We start from the raw sequence: 24684 nt of genomic DNA, 5'->3' as shown, positions 1-24684 counted from the left end.
GGTTTATAATGTTATGTTGCTTATAATTTGAATTTTTTTCATTTAAAATTAGGATAATTCTATTTAATACTACAAATGGAAATGCATTATTCTTTTTTATTAACATTAAAATAAAAGTATGTTACTAACTTTTTTTATAATTTAATTAAAATATTTTTATAAAAAAATTAATATGATAAAATTTGAGAAAGAAAAAAAAATTCTTTGCCGATATTTGATTATTGTAATGTCACATTTTCAAAAATAGACTAATTGTGATGAGTGGCAAGGGTTATAGTCCAAAAATCAAAACAATTGTACATAATAAATTATTAAATAAGATAATTTGACTTTAAATTTAAATTTAATTGATTTATATAATTATTTTTAAAAAATAATATTTAATAAATTTAAATTTTAAAATATAAAAAAATTTATTCATCCCTAAATCTTTGATTTAGTGGTTAAAGGTATTTTAAGAGATATTAAGGGTTTGGTTTCGAGCTAGGCTTTTACTGTTTTTATTTATACTAAAGCTTTGCCCTCTTGATATAATAAAAAAAAAGATTTATTCAAACATGTAGGTAGCAACTTGATATAAGGGAAAAATTTTAAAGGATCATATTATTTATCATCATTATATTCTAATTAATAAATTATAATTTAGAATTATGTATAATTTATTAAAATTTTCTATAAAAATTATTTTTATAAGTAATAAATTTATATATAATTTTTATTATAATTGAATAATTATAGTATTATAATAAGAAAATTTAAAAATTGTAAGTGAAACGTTTAAAAAATTCTAAATAATTGAAAAAAGCTAGGTTGTCATTCTTATTCGTAATCTAAAAAGAATTTTATTTTTATTCAAGTAAAAATAAATATTAAATTCGAGGTTAAGCCAAAAATAAATAAGATTTTAAAATTTTTATAAAGATGAAAGTAAGTAATATAATATTCGTCACTTATTATATCGGTATCTTATATATCTAATAAATAAATAAATTATTTATTAATATAAAATTTTATTTTAAAGTAATTAAAAATAATATATTTTTATTTAAAAAATATATATTTATAAAAATTAAATAAACATATAAAATAAAAAATAAATTTTATTTTTTAATTTAAAAAAATTACAAGTACAAAAATTACTTATATTTATTAAATCTCTGTACAAATTAGAATAAAAATAAATTTACATGAACATAATATAAAATTGAAAATGAAACAAAAAAAAGGCCACCCAAAGTGTTTGAAATTTGAAAGTTGTGATTGTTAATAATATTCCAGGGCAACCCATCCAAGCAAACAAAAGAACTCCAATCCTCGACACTTTTTATTATTATCTCCCAATAAAGGAATACCCAACAAAACAAAGCCCCACGCGCTTGAACTCGACACACCTTTCAAAAGAACAAAAAGCAGCAGCTCTTTCACTCTGCGAACATCGCCGGTGTCTTCTTCTCCGGCTACGTCTCAGCTCCGTCCGTCGATAATCTCGTCTCCTCAGTTCAATCCTCCATGGTACGATCTTCTCTTTCCTGTATGTTCACTTCTTTTGTTCATTCGTGTATGTCAAAGTTTATTGGGGGTTTTGTTTTCCTTGCTTTTTTTAAGATTGGGTGTTGTATTTTTGGCAGGTTCGTTTAGGGAGGATTGATGGTTTACTGTTCTCAAAATTTTACTGGGTTTGATCGTTTTTGAATATTAGTCAACGTTTCCACCTTTTGCGGCTAAGTAGTAACCGAGTTTCGTGTTGATCTAGGAACTCAGTGTTAATCTGTGACGGGCAAGGTACTGATTCGATCTTAATAGGGTTGCTACCGACTTTGATTTGAATAGATTTCGTTAATTGTTTTGGAAATGGTTTTTTCCCATTGAAGAAGAAATCAAGAAAAAGAACTGATAGGAATCGGACTTTTTGGGTTGTGGTAGGTGAGGGAGGTGGTGTTGACTATGGTCCAAAGTTTAGTTCTTGAAACAAAATTAACTTCCTTTCCTTCGAAGAGTGAAGCTGTTGTCAATGGTGTTGGTTAAGATTTTTGAAGAACTTGTTTTGGATTTTCCCCCTCTCCGCTTTTTTTGAGCTGATCTTTCAAAAGAGCACTGGATATGTATACTTTAAGTCTGAATTCACCCATAAATTTCTTATTTGTCATAAGAAAGTGTCCAAGGCCTTTGCTTGGTTGAGGGGACTGGTAAGTGTTTAATTTCTTTAAACAAATCAAAATGAAAGGAGATGTGATGACTTAAGGCAAATCCACATTAATGTCATTGCTCTACTGTGCAGTTTGAGGGTTACACTTACAACATGAGAGAGTAAACAATTCTGGACATGAGTGATAATGCATCTAAACATTCTTGATTATTTCAGTTTTATTATGCCACCAATTAATTTTTTACTTTCTGTCTTTTAAATTTATTGTGTGAATGGTAATTTGTAAATTTTTTTTATGTTAGTTGTTATTGCCTGTTTATATTTCAGAGAGTATACTTTGGTTATATATGTTTCTTTTTCATTTATTAATTAGGTTTTGAAAACTCAATGGAGCCAAGCCCTTTCGTTAGTTCACTTGGTTGGGATTTAGGGGTTTTAGGTTTCTGTGGGTTCTTATAATTAAAATCAATGGGTTCAATATGTCTTTTTCCCTTTCAGTTTGATTTATGCTTAGCAACTATTGTATATTCATGTCCTCAAGGGAGAGAAAGTTGATATTTTTATTCTGATTTAGTTGGATTTTCATTCTCAACGGAACAGGGATTGTTAATTTTTCCACATCTTGCGGTGCCAAATAATTTAAGTCAATCATCAGAACTTGACAAATCCCAGGGAAAAAAGTGCCCATTGTTTCAGCACAGTTAAGAAGTGGTACAAAAAGCTAGTAACCTTGTTTTAGGTTTCTATGCATTCATCATTTCTGGTTGTGTTGATGAACTTAGATGGATGTTCCCTCTTCGGAACTGCATTCTGAAAATCAAACTGACACTTGTCCATTATTAATGGAGCGATCAGAGAACTTTAGTGAACATATTATTGACATACCAAGGAGTGGTGATATTTCCTCATCAAACTTGTCTCATGAAACAACTTCAAATGGGTTGGATGTTTTGCAGCGTGAAGACAGACCTTCTACAAGTGCGAGAGTGCTAGTTTCTCAACCTTCAACATCTTCTTCCAATGGTTCAAACTCAAGAACCTCATCTTCTGTAAGGAGAGGGGATGCCCGTCGCCGGAGGAGTCCATTGAATTCTGGTTTGTGGATTTCTATTGAATTAGTTCTTACAGTGAGCCAGATTGTAGCATCTATTGTTGTCCTGTCTTTTTCAAGGAATGAGCATCCCCGTGCACCATTGTTTGCGTGGATTGTGGGTTATGCATCTGGATGTGTAGCAACCCTCCCTCTTCTTTATTGGCGTTATCGTCATCGTAACCAGGCTTCTGAGCAAGACTCAGCTCAACATCGCCACACTTCACACGTTAATGTCCCTGCCGGATCTCTCTCTGTTACAAGGACTTCTGATGGGGCTGATCATCGTACTGCAACTACGTCTCCTAGAGGTGGCCAAAATGTGGGAGTAACAAGTGCAAGGTACAGTTTTCTTATTGTTACTGAAATGAGAAATAAAAAAAGCGGGGAGTAATAGACATTTCTAAGTTCTGTTTATTTGATGTACTGATTGCTTCTTTGAGTTAAAATTGACAAAGATTCATACTTACCTCCCATTGTGTTAAAATTGCTTTTACTTTTTTTTTGGGGGGGATAAATGCTACTGAAATTTGACAAAGATTCATGCTTACCTTGTTGGTGGTTAGAATGGTCAGTAGCCTTTAGTTGCCAATCAGCTGATTTTTGTCCTGCAGAATTAAAGCGCTAGTGGAATACTTCAAAATGGCTTTAGATTGCTTTTTTGCTGTTTGGTTTGTGGTTGGCAATGTCTGGATCTTTGGTGGGCATTCATCTGCCAGTGAGGCTCCTAACATGTACAGGTACTGGCCACTGCCTAGTTGCATGTTGTGCAATTAACTTTTGATTTGTACCTTTTCTGAGAGTTCATCGTTCTTTGTATCTTTTTTGTTTGCAGGTTATGTATAGTTTTTCTTACGTTTAGCTGTATTGGATATGCAATGCCCTTCATTCTATGTGCTACGATCTGCTGTTGCCTGCCTTGTATTATTTCTGTCCTTGGATTTAGAGAGGATCCATCACAGGCCAGAGGGGCCACACCTGAATCCATAAATGCTTTACCAACTTACAAGTTTAAGGTGAAGAAAAATAGGAATGCAGATGGTAGGGAAATCAACTCAGGTGCCAGTGAGGGTGGTGTCGTGGCTGCCGGAACGGAAAAGGAACGCTTCATCTCTGCAGAAGATGCGGTGAGTGTTTCTTTTGATTATTGCTTGATAATTCAGTGGCATGTCTTATAGTCCAGTTAATAAAAAGCACTGATCTCTTTTTGCATGTTTTGAGTTGAAAATTTCATAATTCAAGGTGTCATAAACAATATCTTTATGTGTGCACTTGTGCATTTGTGTTAACATGCCCATTTCTCTACTTACGTCACTGTTTTTTTCCTTCAGTATTCAACTATTTTGAACCTGCACCATTTTTTTGTGTTCTGGAACGGCTTGGCTACGCAATTTGCCATTATACTTAACCATCTGAGCTCTCAGTGACCAATAAGACTGTGCTTTCTGTTTGATTATGTGATTACTGTAAAGGCTCAATTAAAGTTGTGATGGTCTTCAGCAGTGCTAAATTTACTTAAGAATGATCAATAAGGCCTTATAAGTTGATGGTTTCTTTTTTTGTAATGTTTTCTTCTTCCTGTACATACTGATACAATGGCACTGCTGGGATTTTGTATAGGTCTGCTGCATTTGTTTGGCAAAATATGCAAACAATGATGAGCTGAGGGAGTTGCCGTGTTCTCATTTTATGGGCAAGGAATGTGTGGACAAATGGCTTAAGATCAATGCTTCCTGTCCTCTTTGCAAGAATGAGGTTGGTGAGAACATATTGGACGCCATCTCGGGAACGAGCACCAGCATCTTGAGCTCACTTTCTGGAGCACACGATAACCAACGACGAGGTGAGAGAAGAGTGGGCAACAGTTATACCAGCTCTATGTTTTAATAAATAATGTAATAAAAATATAGTGATATAACATATTGATCCCTTGGAATTGGTATTTGTATGTCCAGCTGCGTACAGTTTGATGATCTTTCTTCTTATGTGTTGGGTGGTCGTCCCTTCCATTCTTTATGGTTGTCTTACGGGGTGAGATGTAGCTTGTTAGACATACACACGGCAATTCTTCAATCACCAATATTGTTGTAGCCACATTGTGCAATGGCCTTGTAAAATTTCTTACTATGTTGGCAATCAGAATGGAATTGATTTACTACTATGTAATACACACTATATATAACAGAATGTTGCAGAATTTGCAAGAATTTTAGGTTTTGGCATACAAAAAGCTTCGTGCTGGGGACCTAAAAGCAATGAAATTGCAGAAAATTTTGAACTCTTTCTTCTATCTTTCTTTTCCTTTCTTAAGATGGGAACAAGATAATTCGTGTATTTTTATTTGTTTATTTCATGTTAAACATATGTAAACTAAGAAATTATTACGTAAGCATGTTAAATTTGAAATATATTTCTTATTTTTGTATATTTAAAATTATATATATTTATGTTAAAATTTTAAATTGTATCATATTTTATATTGTTCTCATGTTATGTTTTATATTGTATTTAAAATTATAGTTCCTTTCTTGTGATTTACTATGAGTAGATATATAAATCCAAATAAAAATAAAAAAATTTGTAATTAGCAATCCGTACTGTGAATTTGGATTTGATAAATATCTTAATTACCTATCGGTGACTGTGAATTTGGATTTGATAAGTATCTTAATCGGGCCCATTCAAGAAATGGGTCAGGTCTATGCTTGGTTCGATCTGATTTGCAGAACCGACACAGGTGGGCTGGAAATTGTAGTGGGTCCCAATTAGAGGATGAACGGCCCACCTGTAAGTCTAGAAAATACTACCGTTTTAACGCTTCGACGGTAGATAAAAATAATAAGACTCGTAAAAGAGAAAGTCGGCATCTTTAAAGGTTAAAAATGGCAGTCGATCAAAAATTAAATAATTATTTTAAATTTTATTATGTTATTGTAATTAAATAAATTTTAAATATTTATTTTTATTAAGTAAAAGTTAAATAATCGTTAATACATATTTTCATAATAGAATTTAATTAAGTAAAAATAAACATTAAAATTTTGCTTAATTTAAAATAAAAATTTTAAAATTTAATTGATTGCACCCTTTTGCCTCTAATCTTTAAGTATTACCGTATTTTTATTTAGGGTTCACAATTTCTTCCTAACCAAACAAAGCTGCTAAGAGTTTTCATCAAGCTTTCCCTCATAATCTCTCTCTCTCTCAGCTCAGTTCTGCTCTGCTGCTCTCGGTTCCGGTAAGCTTCCTAACTTCGAAACCCTAGAGCTTCTCTTCAATCAATCGCTTTCCTGAAAATTCGGTTACTTGTTTTGATTTAGGGTTTGAGATTTGAATAGGTTTTCTTTCCTTTCGACTTTCACTCTTTTCTGTTTTATTTTCTGCTTCCTTTTTGATGATTATGGACTTTGCATGGCCATTTTTATTATTATTTTCCTATCTACTAATTATCTCAAGAATGACTAGTTATTTATTTTTCGCTAAATCTCGTTTTTAATCTGAAATAAATGTTAATCGATTTGTTTAATTTTGTGTTTTAAAAGCATTGCAATTGTTATTATTATTATTATTATTATTATTATTATTAGTTAACGTTCTCTTTTGTTTATTAGTCTTTCTCAATTTTTGGACTTGGATTATATTAGTTTTAATAATTCAATATTGTGGAAAAGTTAAATCACCATTTCATATGTTTCTTAATATTGGAGCTTGATTTGCATATTCATTCTTTTGTTTCATTGATGAAGTGAACATAAGTTAATAAGTAATAATGGGTTGATTATTTATTTACTAATTTACAATGCAGTGGTATTTGTATACGTGTTTTACCGTGATGATCTACTATGTCCAATGATCTGGTATCTCAGCAATTATCTATACCTGGTAACCAAATGGCTCAGATGGAACCCATTTCCAGCAAATTGGATTCAGCAATGTCCATGGGATTGATGGGATTTGGGACCAATGAATCTTTACAGCAGCAGATACCTTCAAATATGCCAATAGGATTGATGGGATCTGTGACTAATGATCTTGGGTCACAGTTATCCTCAATTCCTGACCAGCAAGGTGGACATATCGAATCTCAGGCATATACTCAGCTATCAGAACAGTATTTAATGTCTAATAAGCCAATAGGAGGAATAATTCCCACCATGTTGGATAGCTTGAGAGCACATCAATTACCAACTTTGAACAAGCGTAAGGCACCGATGGAACCAATTTCCCCTAATTCTGTTCCACAGAAGTTATCATTGTCGAACAAACGAGTGGCACAAATGGAACACAGACCTTGGTTGCAACCAATATCTGCACCTAGTAAAAGAACTGTTCAGATGCAGGCTGTTTCCAACTCACCAGGATCACAGCCTTCTCCAGCATCAAATAAGAGATCAGTTCCAAATAAATCTGGGTCATCAGCTTCAAGGAATCAGTCTGCCCAGATGTTGGCATCAGCAAAGGTTCAGACTGAGTCATTTGAATCTGTAAGGTCCAAAATGCGGGAATCTTTAGCTGGTGCCCTGGCCTTGGTCTCTCAGCAGCAAGGTGAAAATGCAATGGTAGAGAATAATTCAAATGGTGAAGCTGCACATTCCCCAGGGAAGATGGAAGAGGATTCTAACTCTGTTGTTTCTAATTCTAGTAATTCTGATGCTGTCCGTTCTATATCTGCAAAACCTCAGGGATTATTGCTTTCCAATCGGGATGGTGCTTGTGATGGAAATACTAGTGATGTTACACAAACTTTGCAATGTGATAAGCAGCAATTTCAATTGAGTAATCTTTTGCCTGATGAGGACGTTCCATTTACTGACAACATTTTTGCAAGAGATGAACTTTTGCAGGGAAATGGCCTTTCTTGGCTATTAGAGCTTGAAACAGATGCAGCAAAGAAAGAGGAAATTGAAACGTTTGGGAAACAAAATGCAGATAATGAAAAGGTGGGAAAAGATGATTTAGAACAATCGTCACAGTCTCCACAAGAGTTGGCATATCAAATTGAAGCAGAACTCTTTAAATTATTTGGAGGTGTGAATAAAAAGTATAAAGAGAAGGGCAGGTCTCTATTGTTTAACTTGAAGGATCGTAATAACCCTGAACTCAGAGAAAGAGTTGTGTCTGGGGAAATTCCTCCTGAACAACTATGTTCTATGAGTGCTGAGGAACTAGCTTCTAAAGAGCTTTCACAGTGGCGACAAGCAAAAGCAGAAGAGCTTGCTCAAATGGTAGTTTTGCCTGATATAGAAGTTGACATTAGACGTTTAGTGAGGAAAACACATAAGGGTGAGTTTCAAGTGGAGGTTGAACAAACTGACAGTGCTTCAGTGGAAGTTTCTGCTGGAACTTCAATTAGTCGGCGACCAAAAACCGAGGCAAAACAGGCTCCTACAACTGGTAAAGCTGTTGGAAAGAAAGACGAGTCGGATACTGCAGGTGAAAAGAGTAATCTAGAGGACCCACATCTTACCATTACCATTCCTTCAAGCGAGGGACCTGATCCAATGCAAGGGTTGATGGGAGAAGATGAATTGAAGGATGCAGATTTTCTTCCTCCAATTGTTTCCCTTAATGAGTTCATGCAATCTCTTAATTCAGAGCCACCGTTTGAGAATTTACCTGGTGATGCTGGAAAAGCAACATCCATTTCTGATAAGGATGACTCAGAAGCTGGTTCCGACCCAAAGTCTTCTGGTCGAGCTTCACAAGATCCTGTGGATGCAATGCCTGATAAACTTGGAAGTATTGATGCAATTAATCTGAAATCTGATTCAGATGTTAAGCCGAATGAAATTCCTACAAAATCAGGAGCTATTGTTTCTGTAGCCAATTTGAAGGGTGAACATGTCTGGGAAGGGATGCTCCAGTTGACTATCACAGCCATGACCTCTGTCATTTGTATTTTTAAAAGGTATGTTTTACAAGTGGCATGTTATGCAAGGTTATGTCTTTCTTAGCTTTTTTTTACTGAACATAATTTGTTTTCGATCCATTTTTGGCCTGCATCTGTTTTTCTGTCTCAGTTTGTCTGTTAATTATCATGACGCTCCTTTTATCTTATCTGTATATTGGTACATGTACATGCATATGTTTAATTAAAATCATGTGCTTTGTTGATGAGCAGACAGGGCTTAAGTTTAAGTTGTTATAAACTCAACTTTGATGATGGTGTTTTTTTCCTCTGAATCTTGCAGAAATGAATTGGGGAAAGTTGTGGAGTTTGCAATATCTTAAATCTCTTAGATTTTTAATGTTTAAACCATAACTAGGGTGGATATAATAGAGAGCTTAGTTCTACTTTAGATGACCAAGTATTTTGAGGACAATGTCAAACAATAGTTCTTCATGAAGCGAGGATGAGCTCTTTAGATTTTGGCAGCTTGGAGATCCATAATGTAGGTAGATAAATGTCATACGTTGAAGCATGGAGCTATAAGTTGTGGTTTGGTTTAAGGAAAATCTGTATATCGACCAAGGAACAGCCTTTTGGATGCTATAAAAGATTGTAATGTGTTATAGTGAAGAGGCATGATTCCTTCTAGGTTGAAGTTTTAAATAAATTGCTGGAAGACCCAGTATCTTTTGATGTGATTACCTATTTTGCTAGGTCAGTTTTTTTTTTTTTTAATTTATTTTTTTAATTTTTGGATGGTTTGGTGCTGCAAAAGATTCTGACTTGCTGAGTAATTTTCATTGAATTTTAATGTTCTTTAAAAGGAGATTAAAGTTTTTTTTATGTTAAGGTTTGTTGATTCAATTTTTCCTACTGCAGTGGTGAAAAAGCTTCTACAAAGGATTGGCCTAGCTGTCTTGAAATCAAGGGCAGAGTCAGGCTTGATGCGTTTGAGAAGTTCCTCCAAGAGCTTCCCATGTCACGGAGTCGTGCTGTTATGGTATGTCAAGTTCATTTAAATTGTAGTAAATTCCTGTACTGCCATATTTTGTCAACCCCCCCCCCCCCCACCCCCCCCAAAAAAAAAAAAAAATTGGAGGAACAAAAAAATACACTTTCTTATCTTATTTTTTGTCTTCCATTGATTTATTTTTGATGAGTGTAGGGTCAATCTCATTTATGGAACTTGATAAGCTTTGGGTCACTGGGAAACAAGTCAGAGAGTAAAAAAGAAAAGACAAAGAGATAGAACTTTAAGATCCATAGTTTGGGTTAACATGAAACAAGGAGAAACAGGGATTTATTGAAAGATTGACCACCTCATCTGCAATTTCCCGGTGTCTGGTCTAAGTAGGAATGAAAACTTTGGAGGATGATTCATCTGATTGACCATTACATAAATGATTGCTTGTTGGGCAATGAATAACTGGAAACAAAGTCTGCTTGAATACAATTGAAGTCTATACGACAAGAATTCTAGGAACGAATTGTGAAATGTTGCCAATATTTCTAGATTCATCTTCCAGGGGACATGACAAGGACATAACAATCTGTTAATATTGAATAATTCAATCTAATTGGAAAAAGAAATTTTGTGTGTGGGTGGGTGGGTGCGGGGTAGAAATTTGTTGTTTAATGCCATTTATGTTTGTAAGCGCTTCCAATTATAAGTCGGAAGTTAATAGACTGATGTAATTCATGAAATGTTTTGCAGGTGGTTCATTTTGTTTGCAAGGAGGGATCAACCGAGACTGAGCGTGAGAGCCTTGTTGAGGTGAGAAACTGTAGAAAAATTTTGCAGTTCCATTATTCTTGTTTTGGTCTCATCTGATAGTTAACTTAGATGTGCCCATGTGCAGGCAGCTGATTCATATATTTTGGATGGGAGAGTGGGTTTTGCTGAGCCTGCCTCCGGTTTTGAACTTTATCTTTGCCCATCACATGCGAAAACACTTAAAATGCACAGCAAGATCCTCTCAAGGGACCAACCTGAGGCTCTTAATGCTATTGATAATGGTCTAATTGGTGTCGTTGTATGGAGAAGAGCTCAATTAATTTCTAAACACTCAAAAAAGCAACACGTTTCTTCTAGGAGACAGCAAGAAAAAGATATTACTAACATGAATATGCTTAATTCCCCATCAAAACTTACTTTTTCCCATGGTGGACCTCTCCGTTCCAAAACCCCTGCTGAAGACGAAGACGATGTACCCCCGGGATTCGGCCCTGCCATATCCCGGGATGAAGATGACCTACCTGAGTTTAATTTCTCTGGTGGTTCAAATCCTTCGGGCCGACAATACCCCACTGGCCACGAATCCCAGCGAGTAGGAATTGCCTCTTCTCGTTTACGCTCTCAAACATCATCTTGCCCTGTTGATCAAGTGAGAGAGCTCATACAAAAGTATGGACAACCAAATACTAATGCGCCCTTAGGGGTTTCAATCCAAAAGTGGAATGATGATGATGATGATATACCGGAATGGCAGCCTCAAACAACCCATCAGCAGCAGCTGCAGCCCCCAACAACCCAAGTTCATAGGTTTACACAGCCAATGCATGCATCTCTGCAATTACCCCACCAGGCATTACCAACAATGCATGTTCAAGGTCAACAGAACGCTGCCCAGTCATGGCAGCAGGGAACTTGGTGGGTTCCTCCGCCTTGTTCCCAAGGCCAACAACTTGTTAATGGAGCTCAATTTTACAGGACAGCAGTAGGGACTGGGCAACCTGCCTGGCGACAGGATGATCCCAACAGTAGAGGCTCTTAGTTTCGATCTTTTGTAAATCCAGTGTTTTATGTTGCTGTTTTGTTAAGCGTTCCTCTAGCTTTTGTAAACTTGATGATATCTTTTCATCACATCCTTTTATTTAATTAATAGTAGTGCTTCTAATGTAAAATGGGCTTTTAACAAAACCACTTTTCAAGCAATTCAATTATCCAGAATTCAACGGTAAAATTTCTTTGAAACTACTTTTGCATGAAATTTCGGAACATCTGGAGGTGGGTTCGATTCTTACCGGACCACTTGTATGCTTCAGTGTAACTCTCGTTACGCACAGCAAAAGTAACCTAAGCACCCAAAAAGCCACTCGGACAGCATCCTCTTTCCATTCCATTCCATTAAAGCCAGTGATATAAAAATACAGTAAGAAGATATGATAAAAAAACTACGATGCAGATTAAAAATTTAGTAAAAATTATATATAAATTTGATAAAATAAAAAAAATTATTTTATATTTTTAATATCGATATAAATTATAATACATAATTTTTATATAAAATATAATAAAAATACATAAATTATTTATATTTTATATAACATAAATGCAATAATGGACAGTTTTATGTTCCGCTCTCCCAACAGAAAAACAAAATTGATTGAATTTCTAAGCCTCTTTTGGGGTCTCTTGCTTACGCACGTAAGCATGTCTTTATTTTAACTTTCAATTTTGGGACTGAGGCCTGAGAGCAGGGGAAGCAGTAGGGTGAAATTCTCCTGATATTTTTTTTCCCTGGTTATTCAATTTATACCCGTTGTGAAAAAAAAAAAAAGCAAGAAATTCAAGTTCAAACATGGAATTGATCACAATCCTTGTATAAATCCGTATCTGATCACTTCTAAAACTAACAAATAAGAAAAATGATTATACATGTTGCGGATACACCTTGGATGTGATGTGAAGATAACAAGACACAAAATAAAGAATAAAGGACAACAATGAAAATTTCAAACCCCTACCTCTCAAGAATATAAGAATTATACAACAAAAAATCAGGAAAGAAAATAATGGAAAAAAGAAAAAGAAAAGAGAAGAAAATATTAGGTTATAGGGATTGGATTTTTTCTTTTTCGGCCAAAATGTATTGGAAGATGTTGATTGAGACAAATACAATGCACCGAAGATGATCAGACAGTAAAACTGTGATAAACAGGCAAGGCAACTATCCCTTTCCAAGAACCAAGATGACACTCAATTTCTATATCAGAGACATCTTTGGTAACTGAGTTCTGTCTGAAAATAATGGCTGGAGCATACGAAATATTCCTACTTCAACCCCCTAGAGCTCGTTTCAGTCCAGCTCGTTGATCTGATGTCAACCTTGTAGGGAACTTCACATCAAATTTGATCCTAAGATCACCCCTATTATCAGGCTCCTTTGCTATTGGCATTATTCCTTCCCTGGCAACAACAAGCTCATAACCACGGTTGATAATATCAGTTACAGGCAATGACAATTGACGGCCATCAAGACTGACGAGATTGATTGTTGTGCCCCCAAGTGCCTCTGCTAGGGACACCCTTTGGTTGACAACAAGGTCGTTGAAATCTCTTTTGTAAAAATCATGGGGTTTTTCATCGATTATAAATACAAGGTCTGCTGGAAACTGATTTGGCTGCTCATTTCCTTTATCCGGGAAAGTAATCTTCGTTCCCTTCTTCCACCCTGGCTTGACATCAATGGTTAATATTTCTGATTTTTGTACTTGTCGCCTACCAGGTTTCAAATTATTATTCAATCAGCAAAATTAAAGATAGAAATTCTAGCTCTAGATAGATGTAAAGCAACCAATGATGATGCCATTATCACAACATCGCAGTTGCAACCAGTTAATTAAGGCCAGAATATCTCAATCGAATTAGTAGGTTCAGCATGAAAACAAAATGCATGCACAGAAAACAAAATTCCACAAAGCAGTAAAGAATTAAACACATCAGCCTACACGCGATTTGAAACATTTTTTCTTTCTTTCCCCTCTCTAGTTCCATAAAAATGCATGCTTTGGCTGTCAACCTGCAGGAACTAAAAGTTATACAGAAAGGTTTCAATTTTTATGAAAGTTTCAACTAATGTAATTAGAGTTTCATCAGTTCCATCCTTGGAACATAAAACCATGTTTCTGAGCTTATTGAAATAAAATTCAGTCAAGAAAATGCAATTGAGAATCTTTGATAATGGCATAAGATGTTTCTTGATTAAAATGTGGGCATTTATGGAAAATCAAACTCAGAAAGCGATAGCTCATGTAGGAGATTTAAGAAAAGAAACGAATTCAACATGACAAGCATGGTTCTGAGATGAATATTCATACCCAGCTTCATTGACAACAGTTCTAGAGATCTTCATCTTCCTTGTTGATCCAGTGTACAGCTCTTCAAGGCTGCAAGGCAACTTGCTCTCAACTGGTGGAGGTTTCCTGGGCACAGTCCCCTCATTGTAACTTCGAAAAATGTTGTCATTTGAACCCAATCCTCCAAACATCCCTCCATCAGAGTGGAATCTTGAAGACCTACCAGGTCCTGATGACCCAAATCCAAAAGGACTACTTCCAAAGAACTCTGCATTTCTAGGATTGAACCCATTTGGCCCATCAATGCCATTTCAAAATGATGGTCCACTGCTGCCTGGTGGTGGCATGTCTTTCAATCCTTCTTCACCATATTGATCATAAATTGCTCTGTTTTGAGGGTCACTCAAGACCTGAATCACAGAATTAACTTAATTCTTCATGTGATATTTTCATTTTTTTCCATTTAAAAGCAAATCCCAGTATGAAAACATAGAAATCATGATCATGAATGATAATATAGAGCAACACAAAGTGGCAAAAGTTAGTCCTCTAATTCTGTTAGGATGCAAATTAAATGCAGGAAAAACAATTATAATTAAAATTTGGCATATTGAATATTGAATAACTAGAAATCTCAAACGATGATGGATACCACCTCTTACCTCTCTCAGTGCTGCCTATACTATACTGATGCAGGACAAGTTTTAACATAGAGTGTACAATTTAGCCACATGTTAAGTCTGATCAATCTTCAAAATAAACAAGAAAAACAGATTGCGGTGAGCACAACCTATTCTAGGGCCAACTACCTTTTATCTTGGTGGTAACCAGCCCCTATAATATGCACCAAGTCCTGGTTTGAAGCCAGACAACCCAGCCCCTTCTCTATTAATTTCCAGTGATGCAAATAAAACATATTGGAGAAATCTTTGCACTCCAGAATATTGACAGAAACAAAGCCTTAAACAGTAACAACAAAACTTCTGGTAGAAACAGCTTAGAATATTATTGTAATTGGAGAGACAAGATTAAGCCAGAAGATAAGCAACACAGAAGAAGGCGAGAAAGACACTTCTTTTGAGAACCAGTTGGACGTAACAAAATCTTTAGAAAATCAATATTTAAATCCTAAACAAACTTATAAAGCTGTAATAGTTGTTATCAGGTCGCTAGGAGTAGTCTAGCATAACTCAGGTCTAAAGAAAAACATTAAACCCGTAAATCTGTCCCATTCAAGAATCTGCCCTAACTAGCCCTGAATACAATATATCAAAATATTGCAATCTCAAAAGAGCTTAAAAGCTGCTATGATTTCCTGTTACATCAAATGGTTTCTGCAAATGCATTAAATTCCTATTCTATGTCCCTTTCTGTTACCATTCAATCATTTCTTACTCCAAGCTTTAATTCCCTTTGGTGGCCAAGAGAAGCAATAGCAATAAAGTTTACATGTATATTCTATTTGAAGATTGAAGCTGGTCCGGATATTCATCTCACTTTTTTTCTTCTGTGATTGCTGCCTTTAGTTTCCAGCAAATACATTAACTTCTTCACGCCTTCCTTAACCCTCTTCTCAGCTAAAACAGAGTCAAGATCATTGTGTTTCTTTCCAGGCAAATACCATTTTTTTTTTCATTTTTCTTAAATTGGCAATTAAAGAGAGAAGCAAAATAAGGAAAAAGACTTGCCTCATAGGCCTCACAGATCTGCTTGAATTTGGCTTCAGCTTCTTTTTTATTGTTTGGGTTCTTGTCAGGATGGCATTTCATTGCCAATCTCCTGTATGATTTTTTGAGATTATCATCTGTTGCGTTCTTGTTCACCTTCAATATATTATAGTAATCCACCCCCATTCTTCTTATTCTCTTCACAATTTGATCCAAATCCTATAAATGATTAAAATTTTAACAATATGATAAAGGCCCAGATCATAAAAACACCAACTTTTCCTTAAATCTCTCTCTCTCTCTAAAATCAAAATTCTGCAAAACAAGATCTATAAATTAAACTATTCATACTTTAGAACATAAAGAAAAGGAGCTTTTGTCTGCAGACAAATTAACATTGTCGAATGAAGTTGACAAGACAAGCTAGACAGATTCAAAATTTCCTGTTATTGAACAAAAAAAAAAAAAAGAATGTGAAAGGGGTGGAGAGATTTTTGTTCCTCTCTGGTGAATGTGCCTGCATTTCTTTTGGTTAAGACCGTGTTTATTGGGAAACTTCAGTTTATATAACCGAAACCAACGGAAATTAAACTAATGTTAAGTCAGATTGCTGTTTGGCCTCAAAAATATGTATTATATTTTTATTTATTTTTTTATTTTGGAAATTGGCCCTTGCTTTCATGGTTTGCAATTTGCATTTTGCAAGCGTAAATGTATCAGCTAAACCTCGGGGCAGCGTTTGGATGCTGCATCAAAGGGGCATATTTTGAAGGGCAGCGCCATTGACTTGGACCCGTATTTTTTCAAAGAAAGACTGAAAGATTACAGAACCTTCAATCCTTCGTACTCATGACAAAAATTAAACTTGAATGGAATTGCTAGACACAGTTGAATGGCAAATTTATTGATTTATTTTAAAAGGAAAAGCATTTCATGTTGGAACAATGAAGATAAGATTCTATTTCGGTCAGATTAAGACATGGGGTGTGAAGTTGTGAATGTTTACATAAAAATATACACTATGATACAATGAGAAAAGAGAGAGAACAAATACATCACACCAAGTGCCTACAGAATGAGATTTGGCTCCATCGGTTCCAGAGGCGTCACTCCCTCCTTAAGAACTGCCATGGGTCTAACTAGGCATTCGAGGTCGAGGATGGCGGCCTCCATGACTGCATATAATGAAGGAGAACTCCTCAATGCTCTGCCGAGAAATTTAAATCTACCTATGGACAACTAAAAGTTCAAAAACACATGCAAGAAATGCATGTATAATCTACACCATGATCTTTAATTTTTGTTTGATAAAATGCATAGATAAAGAAAATTCAAGTCCAAAGCAACTCCTTTTGTAGGTTGCATAACAATGCAGATTCAATTTGTGTTTTTCAATAAGAATACAATCGTGTTAGTATAAACAGAAAGGGGTGTGGGCAGAGGGAAAAAAACATTAAGAGATTAGAAGAATGTTTACCTTCCCTACTTTAAGATGTTTGACAATGGAGGCTCTTGATCTGAATGCAAGGATTTTTCTCCTACACTGCATATCAGAAAAAAAAAAAAGGGGGGGGGGGGGGGGGGTGGCATGAGAAGTCGGTTATCAATATTAATAATATACATAAAATTTTTTTTCTCTGGTAAAAAATATATATGCAATAAGAATCATCTTCTTTTTTTGGCCAGTGATTAAGAACTCTTCATACCTGATTCATGCTTGAATCTTCTTCAGAATGGTTCTTTACCAAGCCAGATATTATTGGATGCTTTGAGCAATGATATGAGAAGAAACTTCAAAATACTAAATAAATCAGCCAGATATTGCCGTTTGATCTGTTTTTTTGTGAAAGTCATTGCTAATCACCCACTCCAGAACTTTAGCAACTTTAGGAAATCTCTTCATCCAACCATTTGAAACTGCTTGGTTAAGGATCCCTAGAGTTACCTCATCAGGTTGGAACCCCTCCACCACCATGACTTTAAGTAATGAGAGAATGCCCCAAAAGTCACCTCTCTGAAACATTGCCTGCAATATGGTATTGTAAATCACAACACTAGGAATGATCCCACTCTCTAGCATTTGATTCCAAAGCCGGAGAACAATTGATATCTTCCCTCCCTTACAGAGGTAGCTAATTGATGAACCATATGTAAAAGCATCAGGTTTCAGTTTCTGTCTATCCATTTCCCCTAACAATTGACCAATGAAAAGGTGATTGCGCTCTCTTATGGAAGCATGGATAAGAATGTTGTATGGAGTCACATCAGGAAGGCACTTGGTGTGTCTTAAGTTCTGGAAAATCCGATATGCAGTTCCTAGTAACCAATTCTTGCAAAGGTTATGCAGTATCGTATTGAAGGTGACTACAGCTGGAGTAGGACCATTATGCTTCATGGACTCCAATAACTTCAGACACTCTGAAAAGTTTCCAATTGTGCAGAAATATTGAATCAAATAAGTCAAACTAAAAACATCAAGCTTAATTCGTTCATACTCCATACAATACAAGATCCTTTGGATTATTGCAGAGTTTCCTAGCCTGCATGCAGTAGACAAAATTGTATTGAAAGAAACCACATCAGGCCCATTTGCACCCCACTCAAAATGGTCCAAGAGATTCAAAGCCTCATTAATATTGCTTTCTCTACAAAAGCCACTCAAGATTGTGTTATATGACACATTGTTTGGCTTAAAGCCTGCTTCCATCATGCTCTTCAACAGAGATAATGCTTCTCTTGATTTATTCTTTCGACATAAACATTGGAAGTAGATGTTATAAACAGCAGCATCCACAGTACAGCCATTGGAAATTACATCAAGAAATAGTTTGCATGCAATCCTTACTTTTCCTATTTTTAGTAGGCCTCCACACAGAGCAGCATGTGAGTATGAATCAGGAGAAAGGCCTTTTTGATCCATCACTTGAATGAACTCAGAAATATCAGCCAGTCTATCTCTATGGGAAAGTTCACGAAGAATAACATTATAAGTAAGCATATCAGGATCACATCCTTCCTTTTCCATCTTACCCACAAGCTCCATAGCTTCCTCAAACTTCCCATTATCAAAAAGAAACTTAACAATTATCGTGTATGTAATCACATTAGGCTTACAACCATCACTTTGCATGAAATTCAGACATTGAAAAACGTCATCCTGCAGGCCTTCTCTACTAAATCCATAAATCAAAGCAGTATATGAACACACATTATAAACAAGCCCTTTCTTCTTCATCAAATACAACAGTTGCAAAGCAAAATAACTTAGACCAGACTTGCATAAAGCCCATAGAATCAGATTGTAACAATATACGCTATAAACATAACCCTTCCTCAAAAGAACAGAGAACACGAAACAAACCTTGGGAACCATCCCTGCTTTACAAAGCATTGAAATAAATTTATTCAAAGTTGGTTCAGTTGGGTAATAATCATACCTTAACATAAGCTCAAAAACAGTAAGAGCATCAAGAACGTTTCCTACTTCCACCATCTTTTTCAACGTTTTCGACAAAGAACTAAATGACGGCACAAAAGAACTCCTGCACATCTCTTCAACAATAAAAATTGCATGTCTCAAATTACCAAGAATTAGCATTCCATTAAGGAGGGTATTAAAAGTGAATGCATTTGGTTGAGGCCCAAATCTCTTCATCCCATTATACATTTCAATTAACTGTTGCCAACAAACATCCTTTGACTTCAAGTAACAATACATCAAAGCATTACAATCATACACAGTTGGTTTTCCATTTATGTTTTTCATCAAACTTAGAGTACAGAGAGCATTGCTAAAGTCACCTGAGGTAGCATAACTCTCCATCCTGCGCTGTAATTCTGGATAGTTGGAAACATGGGTTTCCGCTTCTTCAAAGAAATCTACTGTCTTTAGAGCAGAGGAAGTAGAAAAACTCCCCAAAAAACGAAACTTTGTGCAAATTCTACATGAATAACGAACTGCAGGAGATAAACAAAAAGGCATGGAAAGTTTGAACTAAAAGTTGAACTTTGGACATACAATTACATGTATCAAAGCCTTCTCAGTAACCTTTCTGGTATGATGGGAAATTTGAAGGAAAAAAGAAAACGAAAAGGCTAAACTTTTTACGTTACGAAGCAGGGGCAAGCAGCAACACAGCTGCAGAACCGTGTCGTGTCTGTGTCGGATATGGGGCACGTTTGGCAAACAAATAGGAACAACGAGGAAGACAAGAGGAGAGAGAGAGAGAGAGAGAGAGAGGCTAAATCCTCTTTAAGAGAATGGTGGAACTGAAAAGGAACAAGGGTTTATTCAAAAAAAAAAAAAAAAGATTTAGTGAAACAGAACAAGGGTTTATTCATTTCTAAAAGAAAAAGGAAGTAGGCTGATTTAGAGAATATGGGTTCTAGATCTTGGGCTGGGCCTTTGACATTCAGAACTTTATCTTCGGCCCAGGATGACATTGGGCCAATATCTTTTTAGAATGGGCTTTTTTTATTTTTCCTTTGAAGTTTTTGTGTTAAAAAAAGTATATTAAAAATAAAAAAATTAATATAAAATAATACATATATCATTCTCTTAATTCCATATGTGAATATGAAAAAAATTCTTTTCTTAATTTTTTTTATTGATGATGATATATTTTGACACTATTAAATTTCTTGAAATTATTAAATATTCGTGAGAAGGAAATTTTTAAACTTCATTAATAAAATTAAAACATTGACAAGTATTTAATAAAATATATTTATGTATATTAAAATTTTGCTTTTGTTGCATAGAAAACAAACTTTTTTTTAATTCCCCATTTAGTTTTATAGTTTAAAAAGGATAAAAAAAAACAAAATGATATTTTTATCTGATGATTAGGCTGGATTTCTTCTCCATCCATTCACCGGAGCTTCTCCACAAAAAAGAAGAATACACCTACATTACACGGTCATGGATTCTTAGAACCAAATGTACGTATGGTCTGATATGACAATATTGTGACGTGGCTCGTACCTCCGGAAACTGCACAGCAAAGATAGAGCTATGCTCAAGCAAATGTAAACCAACAACATCAACAAAGGTGAATCATTTTCATTTCTGATGAAAACTATGATTTGCATGTTAACTGCACATGGAGCTTTTCACCAAACAATATGCTCCAAAAGCAGCTATCAGTAGAAGAAGCAAGCAGAATACAACTATACAACCTTAACCCTTTAAATGTTATATAGCAAGTACAGTATTTCTCAGCCTTCAAGAAAGATTCCTACTTGTGTATACTTGTCCACAAACACGTACAAGAAAAAAATCTACTAAAATCCTTTGACAAAGTCAATCAGGAGGCGACAGCTGATTCTGCTGAGCCTGATGAAGAAGCACCGGTTTCTTCTGCCACCTTCAGTTTAAGAGCACCACAGGTTGCTAAAGATCCAGATTCAGAGACATCACCAATATCCAAGGTGTCAGGAAGAGTTTCAGAAGACTCAACAGTGTACATCTGAACAAGATAACAATCCAGTACATGAATACCAAAATACAGTAAAAGGTTACATTTTTCAAACTCGTTCATCAACTAATTCAAAAATCAACATGACATATACTCCAGAAATTACTTCCAGTGAAATCAAAGAAGGACCTTAATTCAGCATATATCACGCATATATCACAAGTAATGGTAAAGTTGGAACACAATAGCCATCAGAAAACAAAACATTCTGTTTAATTTTTTCTGTTTCCTTCTCTTTTATTTCTTTGGATGTTGTATAGAAAGTAAACATTTGGCTTATCAGTCTAAAACCCTACAGTAATTCCTATAACTACTGATAAGCTGAAGCAGACTGCATAGAGAATATTTCCTTCGAATACCAAACAAGGTGCATGTTGGATGAGGAAAAAATCTGATCCACAGTTCAAAAGTATTGCCCTTATTCAATCCAATTAACCTACAATCTACATTATCAATGGAATACAAAATAAAAAAAAAGTTACAAACAGATTAACTGAACAAAATGACCTAATATACAAACCCCATTTTGGATACATTCAACTGACAGTGATGTGAATAAGAAAAATAGAAGTGCACAAAGACACAAGTATGGTAAGAACCAAATATATGTGGAAAATCAATCACATAAATCAATGTAAAAGACCAGATGAAAGCTCAAAAGGTGGAAAAATCTCTTTCATTTGCAGTCACCAAACATCATACTGATGTCAGACGTTGCTTGAAAGAAAAGAATTAAACATATGCCTTTAAAAAAAAGAGAATTAAATAAATGAGGAAGAAAACCATGGCTATGCTCAAATAGGCCAGAAGGTGGAATAAGATCCCAAACTCTTTGATGTCAAACAGTTATTAGTCAAAGCCAAAAATATAACATCAGCCGAAATATGTTATCTGACAATAAAATCAAAATTATTTAGAAATTAATTTACATCATTACGCAACCTTCATAGCAGGACATTTGGAGATGTGTGTGATAGAACAGCAAGAGAGGAGCTCAAAAATTCATCCTCCCATGGCTTAAGAAAAGAAAAGGGAAAGAAAAACTCATGAGAAAGACAATCATATTTATATATTATAAAAAAAGTTAGGCAAAATATACCTCAAGTTGGTTCAGCATGTCAACACTGGTTTCCAAGTCTCCATTATTTGCCAAGTAGACATCCAGAAGAGACTCATTGGATAAACCGGGGAATGTCATACGAAGAAACTCCAAATCCATGTCAAATTCTTCATCCATAATATGCTTGTCAGTCATTTCATTTGGATTGTGCATCAAAGAACCATGAGCAGAATGGCTTTTCAGCGCAGAAGCTTCAGCAACCTGGTGCTTTTCAGTCCCATGGGTTAGAGTGTCAAGTGAAGCACTGCTATATTGTGGGTTATGTGCAAAGTGTAGGGAAGGTTCAAACCAAGCAGTCTCATCGCCAGGCTTAATATCTTTAGAAATCACATCATTATTTGACTCCCTTTTGGCGAGAGGTATGTATGATGCTGCATAGGGATTCAACGAAGAAACTCCTGGCTTCATTGGCTTTGTGGAAGAAGAATACTATTCGTTTAGACAAAAACATAAACACTATTAGGATATGAGGCAAATCATTCATTTTCAAAAGAATAAGCCACAAAGAGGAAAATTTAATATGAGTTAAACCTATTAAGAAAAGCAGTATGATGAAAGAAAATGACTATGTAAAGCTCCAAAGAATTAAAACCCAAAAGCGAAGATTTTTTTGTAAATCACTACTAAATTGTAATAAACAATGAATATAGGTAGCATTCACATCCAAAATAGGTTGGTGTCAGCATATGGCGTCTGTTTAACATTAACCATAATGCATGGATAACAAGTAGCAATTTAGAGATATAAAACAATCAGCGTCTAAAATCCATCAAACAACTGATATAAAATAAACTCCATTTAGGTGATTATAGTTATGACTATTGCTCTTCAAATAACAATGGCACAATAATTTTTTAACCATAGAAATAATCAAATTTATCAATAACAATACTTTAGAATAACTAAACCCCTGTCAAGAAAAATAAAAAGATAAATCAGCTCAATCTTGTGATTTTTAATCAAAGCTTGTAATGCAAAATCCAATCAAATATTAAAACCAAACTCTTAGGATTAACTTTCAAAACAAAATATTACAAAATATTCTGATGGGAATCATACAAAAAAAAAAAAAATCCCAAAAGCTATTGGGGTGGGAAAACTTAGGTCCACAGAAACCCCACGAAAATCTCATACTTTCGTGTGAGATTCAAGTACTGTACCTATAACTTCCAATTAAGATAATAACAATCGACCCAGCCGCCATGCCATCTGGCTTTGCGCTAGCTTAATCTAGTCCCGGGCGAACACTGCTATTCCAGCGTCACTTCTCAAAGCCACACTATTGCAACTATACGTTGGATAGCTCTAATAACAATTGATACGATGATGCTTGGGAAAACCAAACTCCAAAAGCTAGCTATTAGCTATTAGAGTGGGAGTACCACAAAAAATCTCATAAAAAACCACAAAAAATCTCATACTTTCCTGATATTCAAGTCTCATACCTTGGGATTAGTAATCATAACATATACACATATAATCATTTGATAACGAAATAGAAATTACCAGCCGTAGAAAAAAATGGAAAAATAAATAATAATTCTTTAAATCTTTTAAAAAGAATTTTATCAAGGAAGCAATATAATAACGAAAATTCTCTTAAGCTTTTCGATTTGTTGTCGACGCGTGGCAAAGAGCAAACCAAAAAGAAACGTTAAAACAACGAAAATCAAAGATCAGAAAGAAAATTTTAACAAAAAAAAAGCAAAATTTCCCTGAGGAAATACAAGAAAAAAAGAAAAAAGATTCCGTGTAAGGATAGAGTTGGTATGATCGGGAAACGAGAGAGGAAATTGAAAGAGAAATTACCAGAATGCTCTAAGTTGTTGAAGATCGTTGGGACAAAAAAATGAAAAGAGAAGAAGAGGATTGAAGAGATCTCCGGTTAAAATGGAAAGCAATGATAATGCTTTTCAGTAAAGAAAAAGAGAGGGGATTTTTACTTGAAAGCAGTGTTGTCAGCGACCTGTTTGGAAACCGACTTAACTTCAATCCAGTTTCGGTTTACGAATTCTTGGGAATATTCCTGAAACAGATTAACCCGCTCACTTATAAAAATTATTAGTATTTTACCATTTTTTAAGAGGCAAGAGGCTACTGGTGAGTCAGTGTTACTGGATTGGTGCCGAGTTATAGAAGAACATAACCTATTGGAACAGATTTTTAGCACACTTTCGCCTTCTTCCTCCCACAGAAAAATCATGTTCCTCCATCC

The 24684-nt window shown here is 35.0% G+C and overlaps 4 protein-coding genes and 1 pseudogene across 13 annotated transcripts in view; 2 read left to right on the top strand and 3 right to left on the bottom strand.

Moving 5' to 3' along the window:
* Positions 1–1354: 1354 nt before the first annotated feature.
* LOC111303355 (E3 ubiquitin-protein ligase At1g63170-like) lies at positions 1355–5526 on the top strand. Of its 4 annotated transcripts, none has more exons than XM_089742268.1 (8): positions 1355–1512; positions 1629–1782; positions 1924–2186; positions 2747–3578; positions 3851–3976; positions 4072–4363; positions 4857–5079; positions 5192–5526. In XM_089742268.1, exons 4-8 carry the CDS (start codon positions 2929–2931, stop codon positions 5269–5271), a joined length of 1371 nt encoding a protein of 456 aa, XP_089598394.1. In that variant the 5' UTR covers positions 1355–1512; positions 1629–1782; positions 1924–2186; positions 2747–2928; the 3' UTR covers positions 5272–5526. The 4 variants fall into 4 exon arrangements, with proteins under 4 accessions (XP_089598394.1, XP_089598395.1, XP_022755292.1 ...); XM_089742269.1 differs by having other exon boundaries at positions 2721–3578; XM_022899557.2 differs by lacking the exon at positions 1924–2186.
* Positions 5527–6369: 843 nt separating this feature from the next.
* On the top strand, positions 6370–12046 carry LOC111303354 (uncharacterized). Of its 2 annotated transcripts, none has more exons than XM_022899556.2 (5): positions 6370–6474; positions 7103–9144; positions 10006–10126; positions 10841–10900; positions 10986–12046. In XM_022899556.2, exons 2-5 carry the CDS (start codon positions 7127–7129, stop codon positions 11898–11900), a joined length of 3114 nt encoding a protein of 1037 aa, XP_022755291.2. In that variant the 5' UTR covers positions 6370–6474; positions 7103–7126; the 3' UTR covers positions 11901–12046. The 2 variants fall into 2 exon arrangements, with proteins under 2 accessions (XP_022755291.2, XP_022755289.2); XM_022899554.2 differs by having other exon boundaries at positions 7042–9144.
* Positions 12047–12694: 648 nt separating this feature from the next.
* Positions 12695–15777, bottom strand: LOC111303353 (uncharacterized; annotated as a pseudogene). Its single transcript, XR_016326785.1, has 2 exons — positions 14227–15777; positions 12695–13627 (listed from the first exon to the last, which is right to left on the bottom strand). The product of XR_016326785.1 is annotated as an uncharacterized LOC111303353 (transcript).
* A 917-nt stretch (positions 15778–16694) lies between these two features.
* On the bottom strand, positions 16695–20211 carry LOC111303351 (uncharacterized). 3 transcript variants are annotated; one of them, XM_022899552.2, is made up of 4 exons: positions 19674–20194; positions 17579–19424; positions 17350–17415; positions 16695–17047 (listed from the first exon to the last, which is right to left on the bottom strand). In XM_022899552.2, the coding sequence occupies exons 1-2, from the start codon at positions 19852–19854 to the stop codon at positions 17683–17685; spliced, it is 1923 nt and encodes a 640-aa protein (XP_022755287.2). In that variant the 5' UTR covers positions 19855–20194; the 3' UTR covers positions 16695–17047; positions 17350–17415; positions 17579–17682. The 3 variants fall into 3 exon arrangements, with proteins under 3 accessions (XP_022755287.2, XP_089598393.1, XP_022755283.2); XM_089742267.1 differs by having other exon boundaries at positions 17579–20211; XM_022899548.2 differs by having other exon boundaries at positions 16695–17101; positions 17579–20184.
* A 703-nt stretch (positions 20212–20914) lies between these two features.
* Positions 20915–24684, bottom strand: part of LOC111303350 (polyadenylate-binding protein-interacting protein 5-like) — a 4192-nt gene continuing 422 nt past the window's right edge. The window contains exons 1-3 of one of the 3 annotated variants that reach the window (XM_022899544.2): positions 24279–24435; positions 22449–22898; positions 20915–21340 (exon numbers count right to left, since the gene is read on the bottom strand). In XM_022899544.2, the coding sequence (XP_022755279.1) occupies positions 21179–21340; positions 22449–22877 (591 nt within the window). In that variant the 5' untranslated portion in view covers positions 22878–22898; positions 24279–24435 and the 3' untranslated portion in view covers positions 20915–21178. Of the gene's footprint in view, positions 21341–22448; positions 22899–23629; positions 24436–24684 lie in introns of those variants that run through there. The other 2 variants (XM_022899545.2, XM_089742266.1) reach the window with 2 other exon arrangements.

The sequence above is a fragment of the Durio zibethinus genome, chromosome 13 (assembly GCF_047325235.1).
Source record: "Durio zibethinus cultivar Kanyao isolate XHJ-2024 chromosome 13, ASM4732523v1, whole genome shotgun sequence".
Lineage (NCBI taxonomy): Eukaryota > Viridiplantae > Streptophyta > Magnoliopsida > Malvales > Malvaceae > Durio > Durio zibethinus.
The sequence above is the reverse complement of the archived record's forward strand: the minus strand, read 5'-3'. Positions and strand labels throughout refer to the sequence as shown.